At 44.4% G+C, this 24,190-nt stretch overlaps 1 protein-coding gene across 3 annotated transcripts in view; it reads right to left on the minus strand.

Moving 5' to 3' along the window:
• Nucleotides 1-24,190, minus strand: part of themis (thymocyte selection associated) — a 68,026-nt gene that overhangs the window by 25,812 nt on the left and 18,024 nt on the right. For all 3 annotated transcript variants that reach the window (XR_005460968.1, XR_005460967.1, XM_038799785.1), the window contains exon 2: nucleotides 2,611-2,769. Coding sequence is in view for 1 of the 3 variants with exons in the window: in XM_038799785.1 (XP_038655713.1) it covers nucleotides 2,611-2,769 (159 nt within the window). In the remaining 2 variants the exon portion in view is untranslated. The remainder of the gene's footprint in view (nucleotides 1-2,610; nucleotides 2,770-24,190) is intronic.

Below are 24,190 nucleotides of genomic sequence, written 5' to 3' on the forward strand. Positions count from 1 at the left end.
CTGGGTGCCGGGGGTGGCACATGAAGATCAGACGGGTTTTGTGAAGGGGAGGAAGCTGAACACTAACGAGCGAAGGCTGCTAAATGTGATAATGATGCCGGCAGCAGAAGGAGAGGCGGAGATTGTGGTGGCATTGGATGCGGAGAAGACCTTTGACAGGGTTGAGTGGGGGTACTTGTGGGAGATGTTGGAGAGGTTCGGGTTTGGGGTGGGGTTTATTAAATGGGTGAGGTTGCTGTACGAGGCCCCGATGGCGAGTGTAGCGACAAATGGGAGGAGGTCCGAGTACTTCAGGCTCCACCGTGGGACGAGGCAGGGGTGCCCCCTGTCCCCCTTGCTTTTTGCGCTGGCAATTGCTGTTGTATGTAGCAGACCCGGTGGGGGGAATGCCGGAGGTGATGGAGATTCTTGCTGAGTTCGGGAGTTTCTCGGGATATAAATTGAACCTAGGCAAGAGTGAGTTGTTTGCCATACACCCGGGAGATCAGGAGGAGGGGATTGGTAGGCTCCCGCTAAAGAGGGCAGGGAGGAGTTTTAGGTACCTGGGGGTTCAGGTGACTAAGAGCTGGGGGACTCTGCACAAGCTCAATTTTACTAGGTTGGTGGAGCAGATGGAGGAGGAATTTAAAAGGTGGGACATGCTGCCGTTGTCGTTGGCGGGTAGAGTACCGTCCGTTAAAATGACGGTGCGCCCGAGGTTTTTGTTTTCGTTTCAGTGCTTCCCCATTTTCGTTCCGAGGGCCTTTTTTAGGAGAGTGAACAGCAGCATTCTGGGATTTGTTTGGGCGCACGGGACTCTGAGGGTAAGGAGGGTCTTTTTGGAGCGGGGCAGGGATAGAGGGGGGCTGGCGCTGCCCAACCGCTCTGGATACTATTGGGCGGCTAACGTCTCGATGGTACGTAAGTGGGTAATGGATGGGGAGGGGGCAGAATGGAAACGGATGGAGATGGCGTGCTGTGGAGGCACGAGCCTGAAGGCACTGGTAACGGCGCCGCTGCCGCTCCCTCCAACGAGGTACACTACGAGCCCAGTGGTGGCGGCCACCCTCAAAATTTGGGGGCAGTAGTGGCGACACAGGGGGGAAGTGGGGAGCTCGGTGGAGGCCCCGCTGCGGGGGAACCACCGGTTTGTCCCAGGGAACATGGATGGCGGGTTCCTGGGGTGACACAGGGCGGGCACTAGGACGTTGGGAGATCTGTTTATTGACGGGAGGTTTGCGAGCCTTGGTGAACTGGAGGAGAAGTTTGAGCTCCCTCCGGGGAATATGATCAGGTACCTTCAGGTCAAAGCGTTTGCTAGGTGACAGGTGGAGGGGTTCCCTTTGCTGCCTCCGTGAGGGGTAAGGGATAGGGTGCTTTCGGGGGTGTGGGTCGGTGATGGGAAGGTGTCTGACATCTACCAGGTAATGCAGGAGGTGGGGGAGGCATCAGTAGAGGAGCTGAAGGCTAAATGGGAGGTGGAGCTGGGGGAGCAGATTGAGGAGGGGACATGGGCGGACGCCCTGGAGAGGGTGAACTCCTCTTCATGTGCGAGGCTTAGTCTCATCCAGTTCAAGGTGCTGCACCGGGCCCACATGTCCGGATCTAGGATGAGTAGGTTCTTTGGGGGCGAAGACAGGTGCGTCAGGTGTTCGGGGAGTCCAGTGTACCATGCCCATATGTTCTGGGCATGCCCGGCACTGGAGCAGTTCTGGAGGGGGTGGCGAGGATGTTGTTGAGGGTGGTGGGATCCAGGGTCAAGCCAGGCTGGGGACTCGCGATATTTGGGGTTGGGGTGGAGCCGGGAGTGCAGGAGGCGAAACAGGCCGATGTCTTGGCCTTTGCGTCCCTAGTAGCCCGGCAGAGGATCTTGCTGCAGTGGAAAGATGCAAGACCTCCGAGCATGGAGACCTGGATTAATGACATGGCGGGATTCATTCAGTCGCCCTGAGGGGGTCGGTACAAGGGTTCTTTAGGAGGTGGCAGCCTTTCCTCGACTTTCTGGCTCAACGATAAGGTACTAGGTCAGCAGCAGCAGCAACACAGGGGGGAGGGTGGAAAAGGGGGGGGTGGTTTAGAGGGATAGCGTTTAAGTTAATTTGCTTATTGTTAATTTATTTTGTTGTTTATTGGGGTTTGGGGGGGTGGGGGGGGGGGGTTTGTTATATGCGTTGTTACGGGTGCCGGGGGGGGTGTTTATTATTATTATTGTTATTATTGTTTTGTGGATATATATTTTTCAAAAAATTCCAATAAAAATTTTTTTTAAAAATTTAATTTATATAGCATCTTTACAGTGGTAAAATAAAATTTGATGCCTTGATTAAAAATGTCTTAAAGGAAGAAAGAGGCTGCCAATGGTGGAGCAAATAAAACTGGGGAGGTGGGGTAGGCCAAAATTGGATGCAGCTATCTCCAAGGGCTGTATGGTTGAAGGAAGTGACAGAGGTAGGATAGGGTCAGGCCATTAAAGGATTTTAAAACAATGATAATTTTTAAATTGATTTGTTGTGCAACCAATGTAGGTCAGAGCACCGGGGTGATAGGTGAAAAGGACTTTCTTTGAGTTCGGATGCAGGCAGCAGAGATTTGGGTGAGCTTAGACAATGCACAACTGAAACACAAAAATACCTGGATAGTCCAGTGGTAGCTCCACTGTGTTTCTGAAAGTGTTGTTTTCAATGCCGTCACAACTCTCCGCTTTAACCTTTGCTATTTTGAATCCAATGACTTTAATTACTTCTCCCGTGGCCAGGCAACACTCGTGTCCATGCATTTCATATACAGAACCTGGAAAAGCATTTCACATGTTTTTAAACTAACTGCAGTCTCAAATTGTACTTATAGCACATTAGAAATTGAAGAAACTGGTTTGGATGTCTAGTTTATAGATTGTGGTAGGTAAGAGAATCAAAGTTAATCTAGGAAATGTAAATCAGAAATATCAGCACTTTCTAAAATGTAAAAGTGCTGACATCTAGTCATAGGAAGATAATAATCCTTGGTACCAATTAAAATGTTACAACATCATGACAGACTAAAGCACTGCATTGCAAAGAACCCATTATATTTCAATTGTGCAATCTCTATAAACATGCATCATGATCATTATGACAGAATAAACTAAAATGAGAGTTTTAAAAATATATAATTTGTGTTTTCATTTGACCAATGAAGCGTTACTTTCAGAAATAAAGTATGGGGATACTGATAAATTGCAAAAATGTTGTGGCAGTACTCGACAGATCATTTGATTTTTGAGAAATTATACCTACTTTTGTTTCCCTGAAGAATACCATACTGAATAACATGGAACATGCAAACAGGGATTGGTAATTCGGTTACTTTGAGAATGTTTATTTTGTCTTACATGATGGTTTAAACCTCAGTTCACTCATTCTGACTGACTTCAAACTCAAACCACTGCAGCATAAATTTATTGTTAAATAATTGCAGCCTTTTCACTTCTTGTTACTCTATCCAGAACTTCTAATGTATAACATTTATCATTTAGTCAAATTTTGTGTCCTAATAATTATACATCAATGGTTCTCAATGTGCATTATTAATAATACCCTATAAGCTTGAAAGCAGGAAACACAATTTGTAAACGCCATCATGCTCATAAAGCTAGCAGAGGCTCAAGACTGTTAAAGGTCACTATGATTGTAATCATAGCTGTGCTATTGCAGAGGAAGGAGTTCTTAACAAGACCAAGCATTTCCCCACAATGAAGAGTGATCTTAAGTCACTCTCACATACCTTGCAACTGATTTTACAGCTTTTTCTCTGGATACCTTAGAGAAGGTCTCCCTAGAATGTTGGATGGTGGCATGAGAAAAAAAGTTAAATGCCTTAGGTCTTCTCAATTATCAATTTATGTCATCCCTAGGTTTGTATATACTAAATAAAAATATTCTTTATCATGTGTATTAAATATGATGTTTCAATAATAAATAATTTTGGTGTACACAGTTGTATGTTTGGAATGTCTAAGGGATGCATTAAATACAGTTGACCCTTTCATAGATATAAACTTTAAAATATTTTAAAACTCCTTCTCACAAACCACAAGAATTGTATAATTAAAAGTGGTTTGAGTTGCAATCTTCTTTTGAATTGTGGCATCCATTTTGCATATACCATTGCAGCAATTATTACTTGGTAATAAGTCATGATAAACTATCTGATTTTGGCAATGTACAGGATATACTGCAAAACTGATGAAAAGGAAGACGACAACAGGTCCCTAACAATATTCATTATCTAGTACAAAGCTCTTGGCTAATAAGTTTAAAGATATATACAAGGCGTAGAATCCTACATTTCTGCGTCTATGTGACGGCTCGAACGGAGAATCCGCGGGAGGTTCACCTCAGAAAAATCAGCGCGAACCTCTCACTGATTCCAATATTGGTTTGGGGCTAGCATGGCGCCACATGAACCACCCGCAGATCGCCCGGAGAATGGCCGAGCCACACACGTGCACGGCTGATGATCTGCACCGATCACTCCGCACAACATGGCGCCGGCCATGCGCGTAACCTGACTCGCAAACGGCGACCCCACAGCCCACCCCCTGGCCATCCCCCACCAGTCCCCCCAGCCACGGTAGCATAGTGGTTAGAACAATTGCTTCAAAGCTCCAGGGTCCCAGGTTCGATTCCGGCTTGGGTCACTGTGCGGAGTCTGCACATCCTCCCGGTGTGTGCGTGGGTTTCCTCCGGGTGCTCCGGTTTCCTCCCACAGTCCAAAGATGTGCAGGTTAGGTGGATTGGCCATGATAAATTGCCCTTAGTGTCCAAAATTGCCCTTAGTGTTAGGTGGGGTTACTGGGTTATGGGGATAGGGTGGAGATGTTGACCTTGGGTAGGGTGCTCTTTCCATGAGCCGGTGCAGACTCGATGGGCCGAATGGCCTCCTTCTGCACTGTAAATTCTGTGTGAATGCCACCCAGGCCAGCAACATGGATCCCGGCTGAGCGTAGCGGTGATGGACACAGTCCGCAGCCGGCACACTGGCTCAGACCACAAGTGTCCCGCACCAAAGGGGGCAGAACATCCTGGGTGGGCCGACTGATGAGGTACCAATGGCCTTGCGACTGCGCGTGGCATGCGTCATGGTGATGCCGATTTGGAGGGGCGGAGAATCGCAAAACAGTGTCAAACCGGCGCCGGCCCCGATTCCAGCATCGGAATTGATTCTCCAACCAATCGCCAATTACGATTTTGGTGTCAGGCAACGGAGAATCACACCCAAGGTATTTTCTGCAGTCATATACTATAGTAATTTACTGCCACAAATTTACTCCTGCCAAATAAAACATCACATTGAAGTTCAGAAAAGTTTCTGTAGTTTCATGCAATTTACATAAACAGGAGGGTACAGGATGAAATTGGTTAAACTTTAATCACACATTTCATTGATTTTAAAATATATGACCTCACCTACCAATTAGAAAAATGAGTAAGTAATGGGGTGGCACGGTAGCGTAGTGGGTAGCACTGTTGCTTCACAACTCCAAGGTCACAGGTTCGATTCCCGGCTTGGGTCACTGTGCGGAGTCTGCACATTCTCCCTATGTCTGCGTGGGTTTCCTTTGGGTGCTCCAGTTTCCTCCCACAAGTCCCGAAGGACGTGCTGTTAGGTAATTTGGACATTCTGAATTCTCCCTCCGTGTATCCGAATAGGCAACGGAATATGGCAGCGAGGGGCTTTTCACAGTAACTTCATTGCAGTGTTAATGTAAGCCTATTTGTGACAACAAAGATTATTATTTGTTGCAGACCGGCAAAGAACTCCATCCACCTATAGCAGGACTCAGGGGTGGATTTCAGTTTGTGGGCTCCACGCTCACCTTCATTTCTGGGCTCCATCCCCAACCTCACACTCCTCCTGACCCCACCCACCCTTGCCCCAAAGAATGGAAAGACAGAATCTACAAAAATAGAAAAATTGATCACTGCTTTTTAACTTGTAAAAGCATGTATGTATGTATAACTGAAGAAAAAAAATCCTCACCAACTCACATGTTCCATGGACCCGTAACCGTATCACAAACTCTCCATTGCTCCATAATACAACCCGACCCACACACACATCCTCTCTCCCTGCAAATCTGCAACCCAACCCCCTCACACTCTTCCACCCCACCCCTCACTCTCCCATTCTCACATTCTCATTCTCCTCGCTCGCCTGGGGTCTTCAAGGTAGCCTCCTGCCGTACTCGCCATCTCCTCATGGCTATGACTTGATTCAGGGCATCGCGCCTCACTGTTGCTGGCCTACCCTGTTACAAATTTACTCACCTCGCCTGCTTCACTTGGCGGCTTGCCTCACCGCGTGGTAGCTTTCGGAGCATCACTTGCTACGCTTTCAGACTCACCATTCAGAGTCTGATTTCGCTCTGCATTGCCTGCTGATAGGCTCATTTCCTATCACCAAATGCCGAATAATCAGGCTCTGATTGTATGCTCAGGAAACCAGTGGGCACCCTTCCCCTTCCCCCAATTGATCAGGGCCCTGTATCGAGGCACAGTGTGTTTCATTGCAAACCTGCCTCTGATTGGGTTGCTCTTGCCTGTTTAATCGTGATGTGGAGATGCCGGCATTGGACTGAGCACAGTAAGAAGTCTTACAACACCAGGTTAAAGTCCAACATGTTTGTTTCAAATGCTAGCTTTCGGAGCACTGCTCCTTCCTCAGGTGAATGAAGAGGTATTCATTCACCTGAGGAAGGAGCAGTGCTCCGAAAGCTAGTGTTTGAAACAAACATGTTGGACTTTAACCTGGTGTTGTAAGACTTCTTACTGTTTAACCGTGTTGATGTTTGAATTGTAATTTGCTGAACGGGCAAGCTGATAATGTTATAACAAAGGAAACCACGCATCTGAGAGCAGAGTGAACAGACCAAGTCATTGTGTGTCTTTATCAGGATTCTGAAATTAGTAACATGAGGACTGAGAAGGGACTGCAAATTGCAACTCAATGTCACATTGGATAAAGCAACAGAAATAAAGAGTGGGCTAAAAAAAATTAGATTAGATTAGGAGAAAAAAGTGAAAAGTGGCAATGGAAAAGTATTTCTTTAAATAAAATTTACATTTTTAAAATCTCCATCAACAATTTATAACCTGAAGGAATGAAACTCAAGCCTTGTAATGGCCAAGTTTCAGTGCCAGAAAGCTTGATTGGCAGAAGAGAGAGAGAGAGGGAGTAGGGGAGTAGGGACAAAGTGGGGGGGAAGGCGGTGCCAATGAAAAACATGGGGCAGCAGGGTAGCATGGTGGTTAGCATAAATGCTTCACAGCTCCAGGGTCCCAGGTTCGATTCCCGGCTGGGTCACTGTCTGTGTGGAGTCTGCACGTCCTCCCCCTGTGTGCGTGGGTTTCCTCCGGGTGCTCCGGTTTCCTCCCACAGTCCAAAGATGTGCGGTTTAGGTGGATTGGCCATGCTAAATTGCCCGTAGTGTCCTAATGAAAGTAAGGTTAAGGGGGGTGTTGTTGGGTTACGGGTATAGGGTGGATACGTGGGTTTGAGTAGGGTGATCATGGCTCGGCACAACATTGAGGGCCGAAGGGCCTGTTCTGTGCTGTACTGTTCTATGTTCTATGTAAATTATTAATAATAACTGCTTCAGTCATGTCCAGTACAGTGTAAAAATGTAAACAATAAAAATGTTTATTAAAAAACATAACAGGACCGGGAGATCCGACAATGGAACGAATCCCAGCTCAAAAGAGCTAAACTTTTTTTTTATGTATAAAACGTGCAGGGACAGAGTCACAAGACCACTAATTAATTATACCAAGAAAAGAAAAAAAATTCTCAAACATGAAAAGTTGGATTATTACAGAATACTTCTTTACTCCCCCTTAGATTAAATACACACTGATTTTAAGATCAACATGGATTAGAAAGTATATCTTAACCTAAAATGGTATCACTCACACAAAGTTCATTTTAAGTACATACATTGGCTGTGGTCAAATACACACACTCTGTTCTGAATTCAAATTAGTGTCTGTGGTTTTCTCCTCAGAATTCCCCCAGGTGATTGTCACATGAGTTTCTGAACTCCACTCCTAAAAACACGTTTTAAAATCTTGTCTCAGAATAATAATGCTTTCCCTTAGTAGTTTGCATTCCGAAATTCAGTTTGTGTTTTCCAAATGGCACTTTTAAACCATGTTTCTGCTCCACTTTTAACAGCAAATCTGGTCCAGGATTTTACACCAACCCCTTTTAGGGTTTCCTTGTCTTGACAGCTGTACAAGCTATTCACCATTGCTTTAACTCTCAATTCACAGACTGTATTAGATGACATCAAATGTTTCATCTACCTCTGATGTCTGCTGTCTCACTTTAAATCTAGTTACTGCAATGGTCTCTAACTCAAAACACTTTGTTTAATCTTCCAATAACTTGGTCTCTGTTCTCTTAACTTCAGGTGATTCAGGTGTTTTAAATATTCTTATTGTCTCAATTTCCTGGTTATCTGGATTGCATTTTTTTTGTAGGAAGCTTGCAGCTTTGCAACTCCCTTGTCCTGTCCAGCTTCTCCTGGCAGAGTTGAGACCTGTTCACTCCCCAGTGTCCGATCTCCAAATGCTCTGCCTTCCAGTTAAAAGTAAGAACAAAGGAAAGCCCTTCCCTCTGGAGAGTGGCCTTCTGTTGCTCAGTAACAACTTACTTCAATTTACTCTTCCTACTGCAACCCTCTCTAAGCACAACTGAATCACAGTTGGAATTAAAACCAACACGCACACATACAAACACTTTTTTCCCAGTATGAATCTAACTGAAGGTTTTATCCTTTCAGGCACAGAAGCACAAAATTAATCCCACTTAAAACTATACCTTATTTCTAATGTGTACAATACAATACAACTTGTATTGTAGAAGTTGTACAATACAACTGTGCAAATACAGCAGCATCATCATTAAATAAGGATCCAGACAGGAAGGTGATATTTTTGCAAAACTAACAGACGGCCTCTTAGACAGTAACTTTTGGATTTAAGTATTTAACAATGCATCTGCCTCTCCTCTTAAATTGCTGTAACATTTTTGCATAAACAGTGGTAAATGCAATTAGCCTCATTGTTATTTTGACAGCAGATTATGGCCCTCTAGGTCTGGCACTGTAACTTTGCAGTAGGTGCAGCATCCACTGTAAGCTGGGCTGCCGCTCAATTTCTGATAATAATCTTTATTGTCACAAGTAGGCTTACAATAACACTGTAATGAATGAAGTTACAATTGCAATTGAGATATAATCTGAAGAAAATTCCTCGTTATAAAATAAAAAGCTATATCGCAGAACCCCACCAGTCCATTATGTTCATATTAGTGTTAGCTCATCAAACTAAGTTAACTTTTTTAATTTTATTTGCCGCTTGCCTCATCCCTACTACTTCCTCTCTCTCTTAAGTAAAGGAGCTACAAGTATCGCTTTCCTGTCATAACGTAGAGCAAAATAGCTTTCTGTTGCAGCTTGTTTTGCAATGACTTAAATTCTCAACTGTGCCCATACACGACCTTTGAGAATCATGACACACAGATATAGATGCTACCTCTCCAGTTGCAGAATGATAGCTTCTGCAAAGAACATCAATTAACTCCCCAGACTTTTCAAAGCTTAGGACATGGAGTAAAAATGTTAATGAAGGCAGAAGTAAGATTAATTAGGTGGTCACATACATTTTGAATTTGATATTTTCTATTCTTGTCGAGTTTTTCTACTCCTTGCTAATGACCTTTATTTCGTTAACGCAGTACAGAAACATGGGTATGAAACTTAAGTGGTCAGAATATATGTAGTGAAAATATTGTTTTAATTATATTAATTTTTCAAGTGCCTGTTTACGATAAGTGCAGGTGAATGAGAACACCATTATCTCTGCAACCCCTTCCACGTTTTGGTCCTGTCCAAGGCTGGAGGATTACTGGAAGGAGGTGTTTAGGATAATCTCTAAAGTGGTGCACGTGAAACTGGACCTGGGCCCTCAGGAGGACATATTGGGGGTGTCAGACCAGTCAGGGTTGGAAACGGGTGCGGAGGCAGATGTTGTAGCCTTCGCCTCATTGATCACCCGAAGGCGGATCCTGATGTGCACCGACGTGGTGGGGGGACCTGTTGGAATTCTTGACTCTTGAGACGTTTAAGTTTGAACTGAGGGGAAGGATGGAGGGATTCTACAATTCATGAGCTTTATTCATTATGCACTTTCAAGAACTGGACAACATCGAACATTAGTTGGGGGTAGTGGTTGGGAGCGTTGGGGGGAGGGGGACTGTGTGTGTTAATGTTGACTATGGGTGATTCCTGATTCCTTTTTGTCATTTGTTTACGTTAACATGCAGGCTCATGTTTGGGGTTTGGTGGGAGGATGGGATCGTTGGTATTGATATGGTGATTGACATTACATTCATTACTGATTATTCTTAATTGTTGGTGGGTGCAAATTTGGGAGAAAATGTGAAAAACGAGAATAAAAATATTTTTTAAAACCCCTTCCAAGTTGTACACGACCTAGACTTGGATATATATCACCATTCTTTCACTGTCACTGAATCAAAATCCTAGAATTCCATACCTAATGACATTGTGGGAGTACCTTCACAATGCGGATACTACATTGGTTTAACAGGACGGCCCCACCACCATACCCAGGCTAACTGTTAGTCTCCCCTTAACCGTCACTGCTCCAAAGACTGTTCTCCCTCCAATCACGGTATTCAAAATTACGATGAGTTTCAGCAGATAATAATCTTTAGAATAATTATCTTTATTATTGTCAGAAGTAGGCTTACATTAACACTGCAATTAAGTTACTGTGAAAAGCCCCTAGTCGCCACACTCTGGCCCCTGTTCAGGAACACTGAGGGAGAATACAGAATGTCCAATTCACCTAATAGCACGGATTTTGGTACTGATGGGAGAAAACCAGAGCACCCGGAGGAACCCATGCAGACACGGGGAGAATGTGCAGACTCCACACAGACAGTGACCCAAGCTGGGAATCGAACCCAGGTCATGGCGCTATGAAGCAACAGTACTAACCACTGAGCCAATAGGGAGAAAATCCTTTTCTGATATGTAGGTCCTTAACCAGAGATCAAAGATTTAAAATAATTAGCAAAACAACTAAAATGAGAACTGAGGAGAAATTTCTCCACACAAAGGGCTGTTAAGATCTGGTATACAAAAGGACAGTAGGACCAGATTCTATGGGAAGATTACAAAAGATAACTGGAGAGATACTTGCAGACAGCAATTTGCAGTGTCAATGCAAAAAGGCCGGGGTGTGGATCTAATAAATAGAATACTTCCCTCAAAGGGTAGTAGAGGCCTGATGCGTTAAATGGCGTACTTCTGTGCTGATGGCTTCTATGATTCTAACTAGGGATGGGCAACAAATTCTGGTCTTACCAGCAAAGCTTGCATTCAAATAATAAACGGAACAAAATTCTATTCAATGCACAAAATACTGACTGTTAACTTTTGATTGATTTGAAGTGGAGGCATGTAGTTCTGGGTCAAAATGATAACATATGGTCAGATTAGGTCTTGACAAAGGACTTGATGTTGAAACAAGTTGAACAAGCTGGGTAACATTTTTTTCATTCCTATATTCTTATTGATAAATTCCTTTTCAAAGGATTTCTTTTCCAATTTATGCATTAGCTTTTTCTCTTTACTACTACAGCCAATCCATCATTATAAAGAGTTTCAATTGCACCACTTATCTTGGTTAATAATGCTGCTATTGGTTTAATCTCAAGTGTTCCTTTGATCTTCAGATACTGCCTTCTGGCATTTAAAAATAAAGGAAGCTCTAATTTATATTCTGTACTTCCTTTCTAAAACATTTCAGTTTTTTGCTCTTCTGTTTAACAATTTCAGTACTGAATTCCTCAGCTAAGCTAATGTACTTTTCATCACACACCAGCTGGCATTTATGAAATTTGAATATCATTTATTGTAGATTAGGTTTAAAAAAACATATAACACGAGACAGTATTTCCAAGAACAAAATATCAGATATCAATATTTTGCGCCCAGAACACTACCTATTTTAAACATTAGCCGAATAATTCAACTCTCATTTCTCAGATTCTTTAATTTAGCAACTCCAAATTCAAGCAATAAAAAAGTGGCAGGAAAACAAATGATGATGCAACACAGACCACTTTTCTTTTTTTGCTGAGCTCACTACTGCTCATGTATATGCTTTACTCTCAGAGTTAGGTATCGGTTTCTTTTTAGTGGTTTTACATGGTCTACACTTCATCCACTTGGTCAGTCCGTTTCATAAATCACCCGGCAAGTGTGTAGTTTAATTTGTGTATACTTTTTTATGTGATTATGTCCCTCTGATTTCTTGCTTCCATTGTTCCATGTCCGACCTATTTATTGCTTCCATTGCTTCCATATCCTACCTATTTATCTAATGCTTTTAAAAACATTAAGGGTGCGAATCTCAGGCCACGTTGGGCTCTTGCTTGAGTACAACGCAGCCGGAGAATGCTGGGAAAGCGTGCCAGTGAGCCTCCCGACAGCCTCCGTGCCTCGCAGAATTCTCCACAGTCCCGCGAGACGGAGTCGTAGCCCCACCCCTAATGGACGTGACCGAATGACGTTCACAGAAGTAGGTCGTAAACCGACTTACGACCTACCCGCATGGGATCCAACGGCCTCTCTCGATTCTTCGGCCTACCCAGGGAGGCTGCAACCGGACATCGATTAGTGCTGGTCCATGAGGACCAGGCGGAGCGGCACGCGGGGATCACCCGGACCATTGGATACCCCAGGGTGGTCATGGTAAGTGCAGGGTGACTCCCTATGCCGCCCTCTGGACTGCGGGCACCTTGGCATGGCCCAGCTTGCACTTTGCAATTGCCACCCTGGCATTGGCAAGGTGCCCGGATAGCACTGCCAAGCCGGCAAGAGCATTGCCTGGGTGCCAATGGAAGGGTGCCAGGGAAGGATGGCACTGCCAGGGGGAAAGTGGACCATGCCCATAAAATGAGGGTGGAGGGACGGTTTGAAGGGTTGGGGAGTGCAGGGCAGGTAAGTAGGGGCCTCTGGGAAGTTGGGTGGGTGATGGTTGGGGGTCCTGGAAGGAATGTGCTGTAAGGGAGTTTGGGGGGGGGGTCTGGAGAGGGATGACTTCAAGGGATCCCATAGCGGGGTATCCTCACTTAGGGGTGTGGGGTAGTGTCCATGTGTGTGAGGGACACACAAGTTAATTTAGAGGTCGGGGCACTCTTTCAAAATGGCGGCCCGATCTCTGAATTCAGCTCCCTAGTGCCAAAAGAACATTCTGAGTGTTACAAAACCAGTGAGAAACTCCCCATGGCCCAAAAATGTGACTACATATCATTGAATAACGGTGGGGAACTCGCCGGCTGAAACCCCCTGAAAAACCTGTCACAAATGAACTTAGAAATTTTTGGGGAGAATCGGGCCCTACGTTTCTTCTTCCATTACTTCACTTTTAGTCTCTTTTAAATATTGAGGGATTTAAGCCTGAGCGTTCAGTGGCTTTCTTTTACTTTTATCAGAATAGAGAAAAATGTGGAATGAGAAAATGGCCTCAAATTTCCATGCAGAATGTTACACTTCTTTCCCCCAAGATGTGGACCACTGGTGGGCCGGAAAGACATTTAGGAAAGATTTCCCTAGGTAAGCTTATTTGAAAAACCACTGGAATAGTAATTGGCACAAATCCCAAAATGGATATGGGCAGCCGAATATACAGTTGAGTCTACACACTTGAGCAAAAGAAATCATACAGTAAGGAACGGTGCTTTGCTCATTCACTTAACTCTCAGATAACTTCATTCTAAAACTCACAGTAGTTTCAGAATTATGACAACATGAGCACCAAGCATGCAACAAAGCTTGACATCAAGTCAAAAACAAGAGCAGAAAACTTCACTGGTTCAAATGTGAAAGCTCACTTGACAGAGGTTGAATGCTGGAGCTTCAGACCGTTAGGATTAGCAACAGAAGGTCACCCAGTAATATCAATCGAGTCTCCTACAAATGCCAGGAAAAAGTTCAATGACCTCGCCTGGAAAGGGATGATAACAGTGGACACCCTCGTTCATCTTCTTTGTCCAGCCAGAATACTACTCCATGTCCTCTCAACATAAATATCCCTCAGTACACTCTGGTGCAGAGCAACCTCGAGCTTAATATCTTCACAATGGCTACTCAGCTCCCTTAACAGCAATTACTTACATATGCAACCTATATTCTTCTCCCGCCTCTTGGATAAGCTAACATTCACTCATCTTTTACCTTCGTTTTCCAATGTAACACATTTAACTGCTAACCTTCCTGCATTAACATTATTCTCTTGCTGGACAAACAAGTCCACATTCCTACCACAGGCAGGCCAAATCAGCTCTTATGAAGGGAAGTGGTTATGTCTACAATCTGCCAACAGAATACCTAAATGGTCCCTCTGCCATCCCTCTGAAGCAGTACACAGCCATTACCTATCACTCCTTGTCTGTCTTCTTAGACCTAAGGGGGTAATGTTCATGAGCAGCGTATGATGGTGATAAGGAGGAAAAAATATTGAGCGCCAGTCTTCTCAGGAATCCCAACCACTATCTCTCAGGGCAATAGAACATGCGAGTGCTCTCGTCATCCCCCTCAGAGCACCACACCAGTGGCACCAAGATCAGACTGCTCAGGAATATGTTTCCATGAGATGAGTGTCATCCTACTCCCATTGGGCTTGTTTACATCCCAAGGAGCCACTACCTCCCATGATCCTGGACTTCAGGTGGCACCAAAGAGAAACAATAGATAAAAGAAAGGCCCATGTATGTATGTGGAAAAAATGAGAGACTATACTGATTGCATGCAATTATGTTAATTATAATTAAAAATGAACTCATGTCACAATTGTTCTTGAAGGAGGTTATATTCAAACAGGAAATAGTGGTCATGTGATGACTGGCACACTGATGTAGGGATAAATTGAGCTGACGTGTTGCCTTTTGTAGGATTACTTTTCGAGGGACTTTACTTGAAAGTGGAGGAGAAGGAGCACAGACTACAATGTCAAAGGTAGTCACTGCTGTATTGCAGGGAAAGGCAGCAACCAATTTGCAACAGCAAGTGCCACAAACATAGCTGTGTAATAAATAACTAAATAATCTGTTTAATATTGCTGGTTGATGAATACAGGACATGTGAAAAGTATTTTGCTCTTCTTCAGTCTCATCCAAAAAAGGCCACCAGAATACTATATAGGTGTATCAGCCGAGATTGTGTGCTCCAGCACTTTGCAGTGTGGCTTAAAACCACAAAGTTCTGACTCAGAAGTAAAGTTGACACCCAAGTTATATAATAAGGTCAGGGACCCAATGTGAGAAGTTACTGGAATAGACCCACATACTATTAAATGTTAGCAGAACACGTTGAAGCATCACATCACCTTCATGTCTTACATTCAATCGGAAAGATGAATTACAAGTTGTAAAAAATGTTCCATGAAGCAAACCCCAAAGGATGAAATGTTTGGCAGAGTCATTTTCAAACTACTTAAAATGTCACCTGTACATGTAATCCTTCCTGCAAAAGGATTACTTTGTCCAGCAATTAGAAGCAACGAGAGCCACTAGTGTATCTTTTTCCATCTGTTTTTGCTGTCCTTTCTTTTTGTTCTCATTCCTGTTTTTCCCTCCTGATTTCTCATTCTCATGAATTAAGAATACATAAATGGGAGCCGACTCAACATGTCGGCATTTGCAATTGACATGCCCGGACGATGTTCAAACAAGTATTGGTATGCAGCCAGTAATAGAGCCCATCTCTGGATCCGGGCTGACGCAATTGGCGGCACTGCCTTATCCTTGTGAAAAAGGCCAAGCAGTGACTTATGATCCGATATTATTAAAAAATGGTGGACGTAACATATTGGTGGAAGCGTTTTAACTCCAAAGATAGCCGGCAGACCTTATTTTTCGATATGGGCATAATTGCATTCTGCAGCTGTTAACGCCCTGGATGCAAAAGATATTGGGTAGTTCTGGCCGTCAACCATGCGGTGGGAAAGGAGCCGCCGATTCAGTACGGCGATGCAACACATGTCAAATAAAGGGGTTTAGCAGCGTCAAAATGAGTTAGAACTTTGGACAAAACCAATGTCCGTTTCACCAAACAGAATGCAGTCTCTTGGTCATTGCCCCAAATTCAGGGTCATTTTTTCTGCAGGATTATGGCCAAATTTAATATAAAACGGCCATAATAATTTATTAGTCCCGAAAAGAAGCGTAGCTCTGCAGCATTACGCGGTATGGGGCTATCTTTATTGCCTGCACTTTGTTGGCAACTGGGTGTCGGCCGTCCCGGGCCACCCGGTAGCCTAAATATGCCACCCTCTTCGCATTGAAGACCCACTTACGCAGATGGGCGCCAATTTCTGAACACTGCTGCAAAACTGCCTCTGTCGCACCCGTAATGAACACATCATCAAGATAGACAGCGATGAATGGGAAACCTCACAATATACCTTTGCCGTGAAACATGGTTCAAGACAAAGAGACACCGAATGGAATTTGGTACACTCATATAAGCCCTTATGAGTGTTGATCGGAATGTATTTTTGAAGGCCTGATCATTTTGAGCTGTAAATAAGCATTGCTCATATCTAATTTTGTGAATGTGGAGCCACCTACCAGCTTGGCATACAGATCATCGGTTCGAGGGAGTGGGTATCAATCCAAACGTGAAGTCGTATTTATGGTTAATTTGTAATCGCCACAGAGGTGGACAGACCGGTCTTGTTTCATCACCAGGACCACCGGCACCACATACTTGGCAAAAATAAACAGCCAATTGATCCCGAGGCTTTATAATTGCTGGAGCTTAGCTTCAACCTTCCACACAATTGCATGGGGGCTGGTTGAGCACGAAAAACAAGGCTGAGCATGCGGCGCTACTTGAATTTTTGATACAGACCTTTTTATTTTCCCAAGGCCAGGCATGAAAATGTCGGGGAATTTCTGCAGCACCACATAAAAACCGCCAGTTTCTATCTTGAGAATACGTTGCCAGTCGAGTTGCAAATTATGCAGCCAATCCTGACACAGCAGGTTGGGACTGTCGCCCTACACCATGATGAAGGGAAGACTCAAAGATTGATGTCCATAAACCATCAGGGGCAAGCATGGGGCCCACAATCGACAAAAGTCCCCCTGTATACGTAGTGAGGTGGCCAGCTAAATCGACCAATGACTTTGTACTCACTCAATGTTGGATCCGGCTGAAGACATGGTGCAGCACCACTGAGATGGCAGCATCCCTATCTAATTGCATTTGAATTAAGTTAACTCATATGGGGATGTGAATAGGGGCCGCTCGTGGGGCAGCCACACACTTCAGCTGCATTTTGCACTCGGCCCAAGCTTTAACAGGGTCATTCAAATGAAGGGTCTATGCACAGCGCCGATGTGTACCTCATCCTGAGTGGTCAGGGTGCTGTTCTTCAAGCTGCCAGCAGGTTTGGTGACTCCGACATGTGCACTTCTCATAGGTGGTGGTCGACCCCGCCCAAATCCGAAGAGGACATGTGCCGCGGCCTAGGTCCCCGGGACTTCAGGCCTTTTCCGTTGTTGTGATCCATTCAAGTCGCAGAAAGGTGTAGAAGGGAGCTTCAATGAACAACATTAACATCCACACCTTAGAAGCTCCTGTACATCCCGAGCGACAAGAAATTTGCAAAGCCTGCTGGAACATTAGGGAAGCTTCACTTAGAAGCCTTTTTTGTATATCGAGATTGTTAATTTTGTAAACCAAGCAGCCACAAAACATATCCGGCAAAACATATTTGCAATACTCTGCACTTTTCCCTAACCGGGAAAATAACTGACTCCCCTTCCAAACTTTTCGCTGTATTAAAACTGTACCGTCATACAATGATGGACGGTGTCTGGGTGAAATGATTTCCCACCAGTGTGATGAGCTGGTCGAATGGATTGATGGATTTGTTTATTGTCACGTGTACCGAGGTACAGTGAAAAGTATTTTTCTGCAAGCAGCTCAAACAGATCATTTAGTACATGAAAATAAAATAAAAGAAAAAGAAAATACATAATAAGGCAACAGAAGATACGCAATGTAAATACATAGACACCGGCATCGGTTGAAGCATACAGGAATGTAGTATTAATCAGGTCAGTCCATAAGAGGATCGTTCATGGGTCTGGTAACAGCGGGGAAGAAGCTGTTTGGCAAGCTTTAACTAGTGCAATGCCACATGGTTCAATCCAGGGCCCCAATTATTTACAATCTACATTAATGACTTTAATAGAGGGATAGAATATACTAGAGCCAAATTTGTAGATGACACTGTAATAGGTGCAAAAGCGAATTACAATGAGGAAATAGGAAATTCACAAATGGATATGAATAAGCGTGGGTGAAAATTTGGCAGATGGGGTTTAACGTGGTTCATTATGAGGTTATCCATTTTGTTTGGAGGAATAAAAAGACAACTTATTATCTAAATGGAGAGGAACTTCAAAATGCTTTGGTGCAGAGATCTGGGCGTCCTTGTGCATGAATTGTCATACGTTTTTCATTTTCATTTTTCATTTCATACGTCCGTATGCAAGTGCAGCAGATAATAAAGAAGGCAAATGGATTTTGGCATTCATTGCTAATGAAATAGAATATAAAAGTAGGGAAGTTCTGCTGTAACTATATAGGGCATTGGTGAAATCGCATCTGGAGTAATGCACACAGTTTTGGTCTCTTTACTGGAGGAAAGGTGTAAATGAATTTGTGGCAGTTCAGAGAAGGTTCACTAGATTGATTCCAGGGATGTAGGACTCATTTTATGAAAAAGAGATTGAGCAGTTTATGCCTATACTTGCTGGAGTGTAGAAGAATGAGGTGAGACCTAATTGAGGAATATAAAATGCAAAAGGGGATTGACAAATGTTTCCCCTTGTTGGACTTTGTGGAATGAGATGCCACAGTTTTCTTTTAAAACAGAAATGATGAAGAATTACTTCATTGAAATGGTGTGACTCTGTGGAACTCTTTATCCCAGAGTGCAGGAGACACCGGAACACTGAACAAAATTGAGGCGATAGATAGGTTTTTAATTAGTAGCCAGATGAAGGGTTATGGGGAGCAGGCAGGAAGGTGGAGATGAGGCCGAGATGAGATCATCTATGACTGTAATCAATGGCGCAGCAGGCTCAATCGGCTGAAGTGGCAACCTCTATTTCATAGGACATGGTGTAGAAGCCAGCTATTTTCTATAGGTAAAAGTGTTAGGTAAAAGATAGCTATTTAGCATTAAACCCCATGTCTATTAAATACCATTTTAAAACTCACTCATAACCTCAGGTCATTTCAAAACATATATTTAGTATACAAAACATAGCTTCAACAGAACACAGAAACAGATAGATTAAAACAGCATTCTTATTCAGCTAGCAAATACATTTGCAAGATAAAGTGGCCAAGGACAGGGTAGACTCCATGACAACAGCATAGAACCTAAAGGAGCCATTGTTTTAACAGTCAAGTCAGCAATGATCCAGTTCAGGCTGCTTGCGATAACAGCACGGAATAACATTCCAAAACACGTACAAGAATCCATTTATGAAACATTTCAAGTTAGTGTTCCACATTAAAGACAGACAGCTAATCGTCAAATCAAACTTATTTGATTCCAAACCAAACCAATTAGGGTTACATAGGGGTGTAGCTAGATGGCTAAAGACAGATATGATTTAGTATAACCGTGATAGTTTGTATGGCCATATTCCATTCCGGAATCAATCTATACTTTGACTTAGCTATTCGCTGTCTCTCTGTCTTTCATATTTCACTTTCTAACTCTGACTTTTGAAGTTATTGCAAGCTGTTTGCCGACAGCAAGAAAATGATTTCTATTATTTGAAAGTTGAATTGTCTACAAAATTGCTTCTCTTTGAGTCCTTTTGCTAGCTGGACTTATTAGAGTATAAGATTTAAGTGATTCTAAATTGTAATCGATAGAGACAAATAAAACGATTCTTATTTGCACCAGAGAAGTGTTAACTCAAATGTCTACTGAGTTTCAGTATTCGCAAGTGCCACTAAATCCGCATGATAGTCCTCAACACAATAGCAATCATTTAGGCTTGATAAGAGCCTTATTTAAGGTAAGTTCAGGGGCCAACTGAGATTTTCCAGTCTCAACACAGTGGAATAATAATTGCCTGGAAGCTGCTGGAAACTGGGGTGCCAGCACTCCAGGAAAGTCTACAGGTCTTCCCTATCTGCCTGGGTGGGGGTGGAGTAGAGGGGCTCCCCCCTCCCCCAGAGTGGTGGCTTGGCGCCTTTTTGCCAATATGACTTCCCAGTTACTTTGTACTGTAGTTCAATGTTTTTCTGAAGCTAGAAGGCCTTTGATTGGTTCCCCCAACTGTAATAGCCTGCCGACTACCATTAATTAGTCAGGGAACAGGACTCCAAGCTAACTAGTTTCTTGAAGTATGAAAAACGTTTCTTTAAGTATTTTTATTCACATTTTTCAAATTTTATACATTAAAAAAATAATAAACAACCCTCCCAACCCCTCCCCCTCCATATGGCACAACCTCCCAAAGAGACATGGAGGCCACCACTAGGTTCGCTGAATATTTCCCTGGAGAAAATGACAACAAGGCTGTCAGTAACACCCTTAACCCTGACCCCTGCGCAACCCCGACTCTATCCACACTTCTACAGCCTCCGATTAGCACAGGGCTAAATCGCTGGCTTTGAAAGCAGACCAAGGCAGGCCAGCAGCATGGTTCAATTCCCGTACCAGCCTCCCCGAACAGGCACCAGAATGTGGTGACTAGGGGCTTTTCACAGTAACTTCATTTGAAGCCTACTTGTGGCAATAAGCGATTTTCATTTCATTTCAGTTTCATTTCACTCCAGCACCTTCTCCACATTCGCCGCTCAATAATAGTATACCAAGCTCGACAATGCCAAGTCCCTTGCCTGCCGGTACCTCTCGAGAAATGTCTTCTGAATCCTAGCCATTTTACTCGCCCAAATGAAAAACAAAATCAATTTCTTCACTCCCTCAAAAAAGGATTTTGGCAGAAAAGCTGGCAAACGCTAGAACAGAAAAAAGGAACTGCAGACAGAGGGAGGCTATCCCACCTCTGTAAGTCCACCTTAACCCTGCTCACCAAATTCATGAAGTTCAACTTCCAAAGGCGGGCCAATCCCGAGCTACCTGTGCCCCCAGACTAAAATGTGAGCTCGTTAAGCGGAAGGAAAACACCACCAGATTGACTCCCGTCCCCGTTGGAGTGACCGGAAAACATTCACTTTTATCCCAATTCAATTTATACCCTGAAAAAGACCCAAAAAGCTTCATTAGCACCACAATATCATCCATTGTGGGGATTGGGTCCGTCACATACAAAAGAACATCACCGGCATACAAGGGAACCCCTGTGTTCCACGCCCACCCCCATTATCCCTTTCCACTTATCCGAGGCCCTCAGGGCAGTGCCCAAAGGCTCAATTGCCAACATAAACAAGAGGGGGGACATAGGGCACACCTGCCTCATTCCCCTGTATAACTGAAAATATCCCAAACTAACATCATTTGTGCAGCACGGGCCTTAGGTGCCTTGCATAGCAACTGGACCCATGCTATGAATTTAGGCCCTATCCCAAACCATTCACACCCCAAAATAAAAAAATATTCCCATTCTACACAATCAAAAGCCTTCTCGGCATTCAATTCCACAATAACAACCTGCTCTCTACCTTCTGCCGGGGACAAAACTACGTTTAAAAGATGCCTCACATTCATAAACCCGGTCTGATCTTCCCCAATAACCTGAGGGAGACACACCTCCAGCCTCAAATGCTAAAACCTTGGCAAAAATCTTGGCATCCACATTATCAAAGAAACTGGGCAGTACGACCCACACTACACTGGGTGCTTACCCTTCTTTAACAAAGCAAGATACACGCTTGCATCATTGTCTCTGTGAGACGCCCGTGCTACCGAATCTCAAACATCTCCATCAATAATGGTAGCAGTCGATCAGAAAACATTTTATTCCACCGGGAAGTCATCCAGCCCAACACCTTACCCATCACTGTCCAGACCTCCTCAACCCCAATGGTTCCTCCAGATCGCCTCGGTCCTCTTGCTCTATGTTAGGGCACTCTAACCTCTCCAGAAATTCCTGCATATCCGACTCGCCCCCGGCAGCTCCGACCTGTAGAGGTTCTTGTAAAACACCTCAAAAGTCTTGTTAACTTTATCTGGCGCCAACACCAGCTCCCCACCTGAATCCTGAATCCTGAATCTGGACAATCTCTCGGGAGGCTGCTTGCCACCTCAACTGACTGGCCAGAAGGCCTACTTCCCATATTTATATGTTATCCCCCTAGAGGGCCACAACTGGCGCACTGCCTTTTCAGTACATAATTGCATCTGCAACTTTTTTCTACTAGCAAAAAGCTCTGGTGTGGGGCTCTGTCCACCTCCAAGATCTCATTCACCAACCGTTGCCATTTTTCCTTTTCCTCCCTATCCACCACTGCCTTCCAGAGCACCAAGGGCGGCACCACTCCATTCTTGTTAAACTCCACACATTCACCAATTATCCTGGCCACCTTCACACAAAATCCCAAATCTGCCAACAGCACCACATCCAAATTCCACGCCAGCCATTGGGCCAGCTCCAGCTCCAAGACCACATCCACCAGGGGCAGAGCGTGGTCTGAAATCACTACCGTGGAATATTCCGCTTTTCTACCCCTGGCAGCAGAGGAGACTTTCCCATCACAAAACATTGATGCGCGAGCACACATTGTGCACCGGAGAAAGAGAATTCCCTATTCTAGGGTGCAAAAGCTGCCACCCACTGGATGCGTTCCACCCTTCTCCTTTATGAATGCCACCAGTACCTTTGCTATCCCAGAAAGGGCTTAGATCGATCCAATTTAGGATTCAGGACGGAATACAATTCTCCCCCCGAGAATCAGCTGGTGCACAACTATGTCTGATATGGCCACCAACATCTCTTCATGAACTCCACATCATCCCAGTTTGGAGCGTACATGCTCGCTAAAACCCCCGACTTACCCTCCAATGTCCCGTAACTATGATACCTACCATTCTGGTCCACTACCACCTTCCCCATCTGAAACCAAACTCTTTTGTTAATTAGTATCTCCACACACTTGGCTCTGCTGTCAAAACCCATTGGAACATCTGGCTCACCCAACTCTTTCTAAGTCTAATCTGATCCTTCACCTGCAAGTAGGTCTCCTGCAAAAGCACCACATATGCCCTCAAACTCTTCAAATAGGAGAAAAGTCTTGTTTCCTTCACTGGGCCTCCCAGTCCCCGCACATTCTAATCGAACCGGGGGTCTCACACACCCTCCTCCCCTTCAAGGCAGCTAGTTCCACCATGAGGGAATTTCCCCTTCATCCCCATAATTCTAAAACCAGAGCCCACCCAAGATGGCAACCAGCCCCACCCTCCTGATGGGACAAAGACCAATCACTACTCAACGTCAGCACTCTACTGCCCCCTATCACTGCCCCCTACCGCAGCACGGTAGCATTGTGGATAGCACAATTGCTTCTCAGCTACAGGGTCCCAGGTTCGATTCCGGCTTGGGTCACTGTCTGTGTGGAGTCTGCACATCCTCCCCGTGTGTGCGTGGGTTTCCTCCGGGTGCTCCGGTTTCCTCCCACAGTCCAAAGATGTGCAGGTTAGGTGGATTGGCCATGATAAATTGCCCTTAGTGTCCAAAATTGGCCTTAGTGTTGAGTGGGGTTACTGGGATAGGGTGGAGGTGTTGACCTTGGGTAGGGTGCTCTTTCCAAGAGTCGGTGCAGACTCGATAGGCCGAATGGCCTCCTGCTGCACTGTAAATTGTATGAAAAAAAATTCTATGAAATCCCCCAGCCACTTCCTCTTGAATGAAACCCTCTCTCCTCCAACCACTTCTCCTCTCTATTCGCACCTTCTTGGCTCATCGAAGCCTACCTAAATAAGTCCAGCAAGCCACAGCCCCTCCACCCACCTCATTCCTGTTCACTAGCTAACCTCAACCCCTCAGTCTTCTAGCGAGATAGACACCGCCCCATCCCTATTCCCCAGATCCTCGATCTTAGCACTCAGGCCCTCATTCCTGTCCTCCACCCTCCACA

This window comes from Scyliorhinus canicula, chromosome 6 (assembly GCF_902713615.1).
Source record: "Scyliorhinus canicula chromosome 6, sScyCan1.1, whole genome shotgun sequence".
Taxonomy (NCBI): Eukaryota; Metazoa; Chordata; class Chondrichthyes; order Carcharhiniformes; family Scyliorhinidae; genus Scyliorhinus; species Scyliorhinus canicula.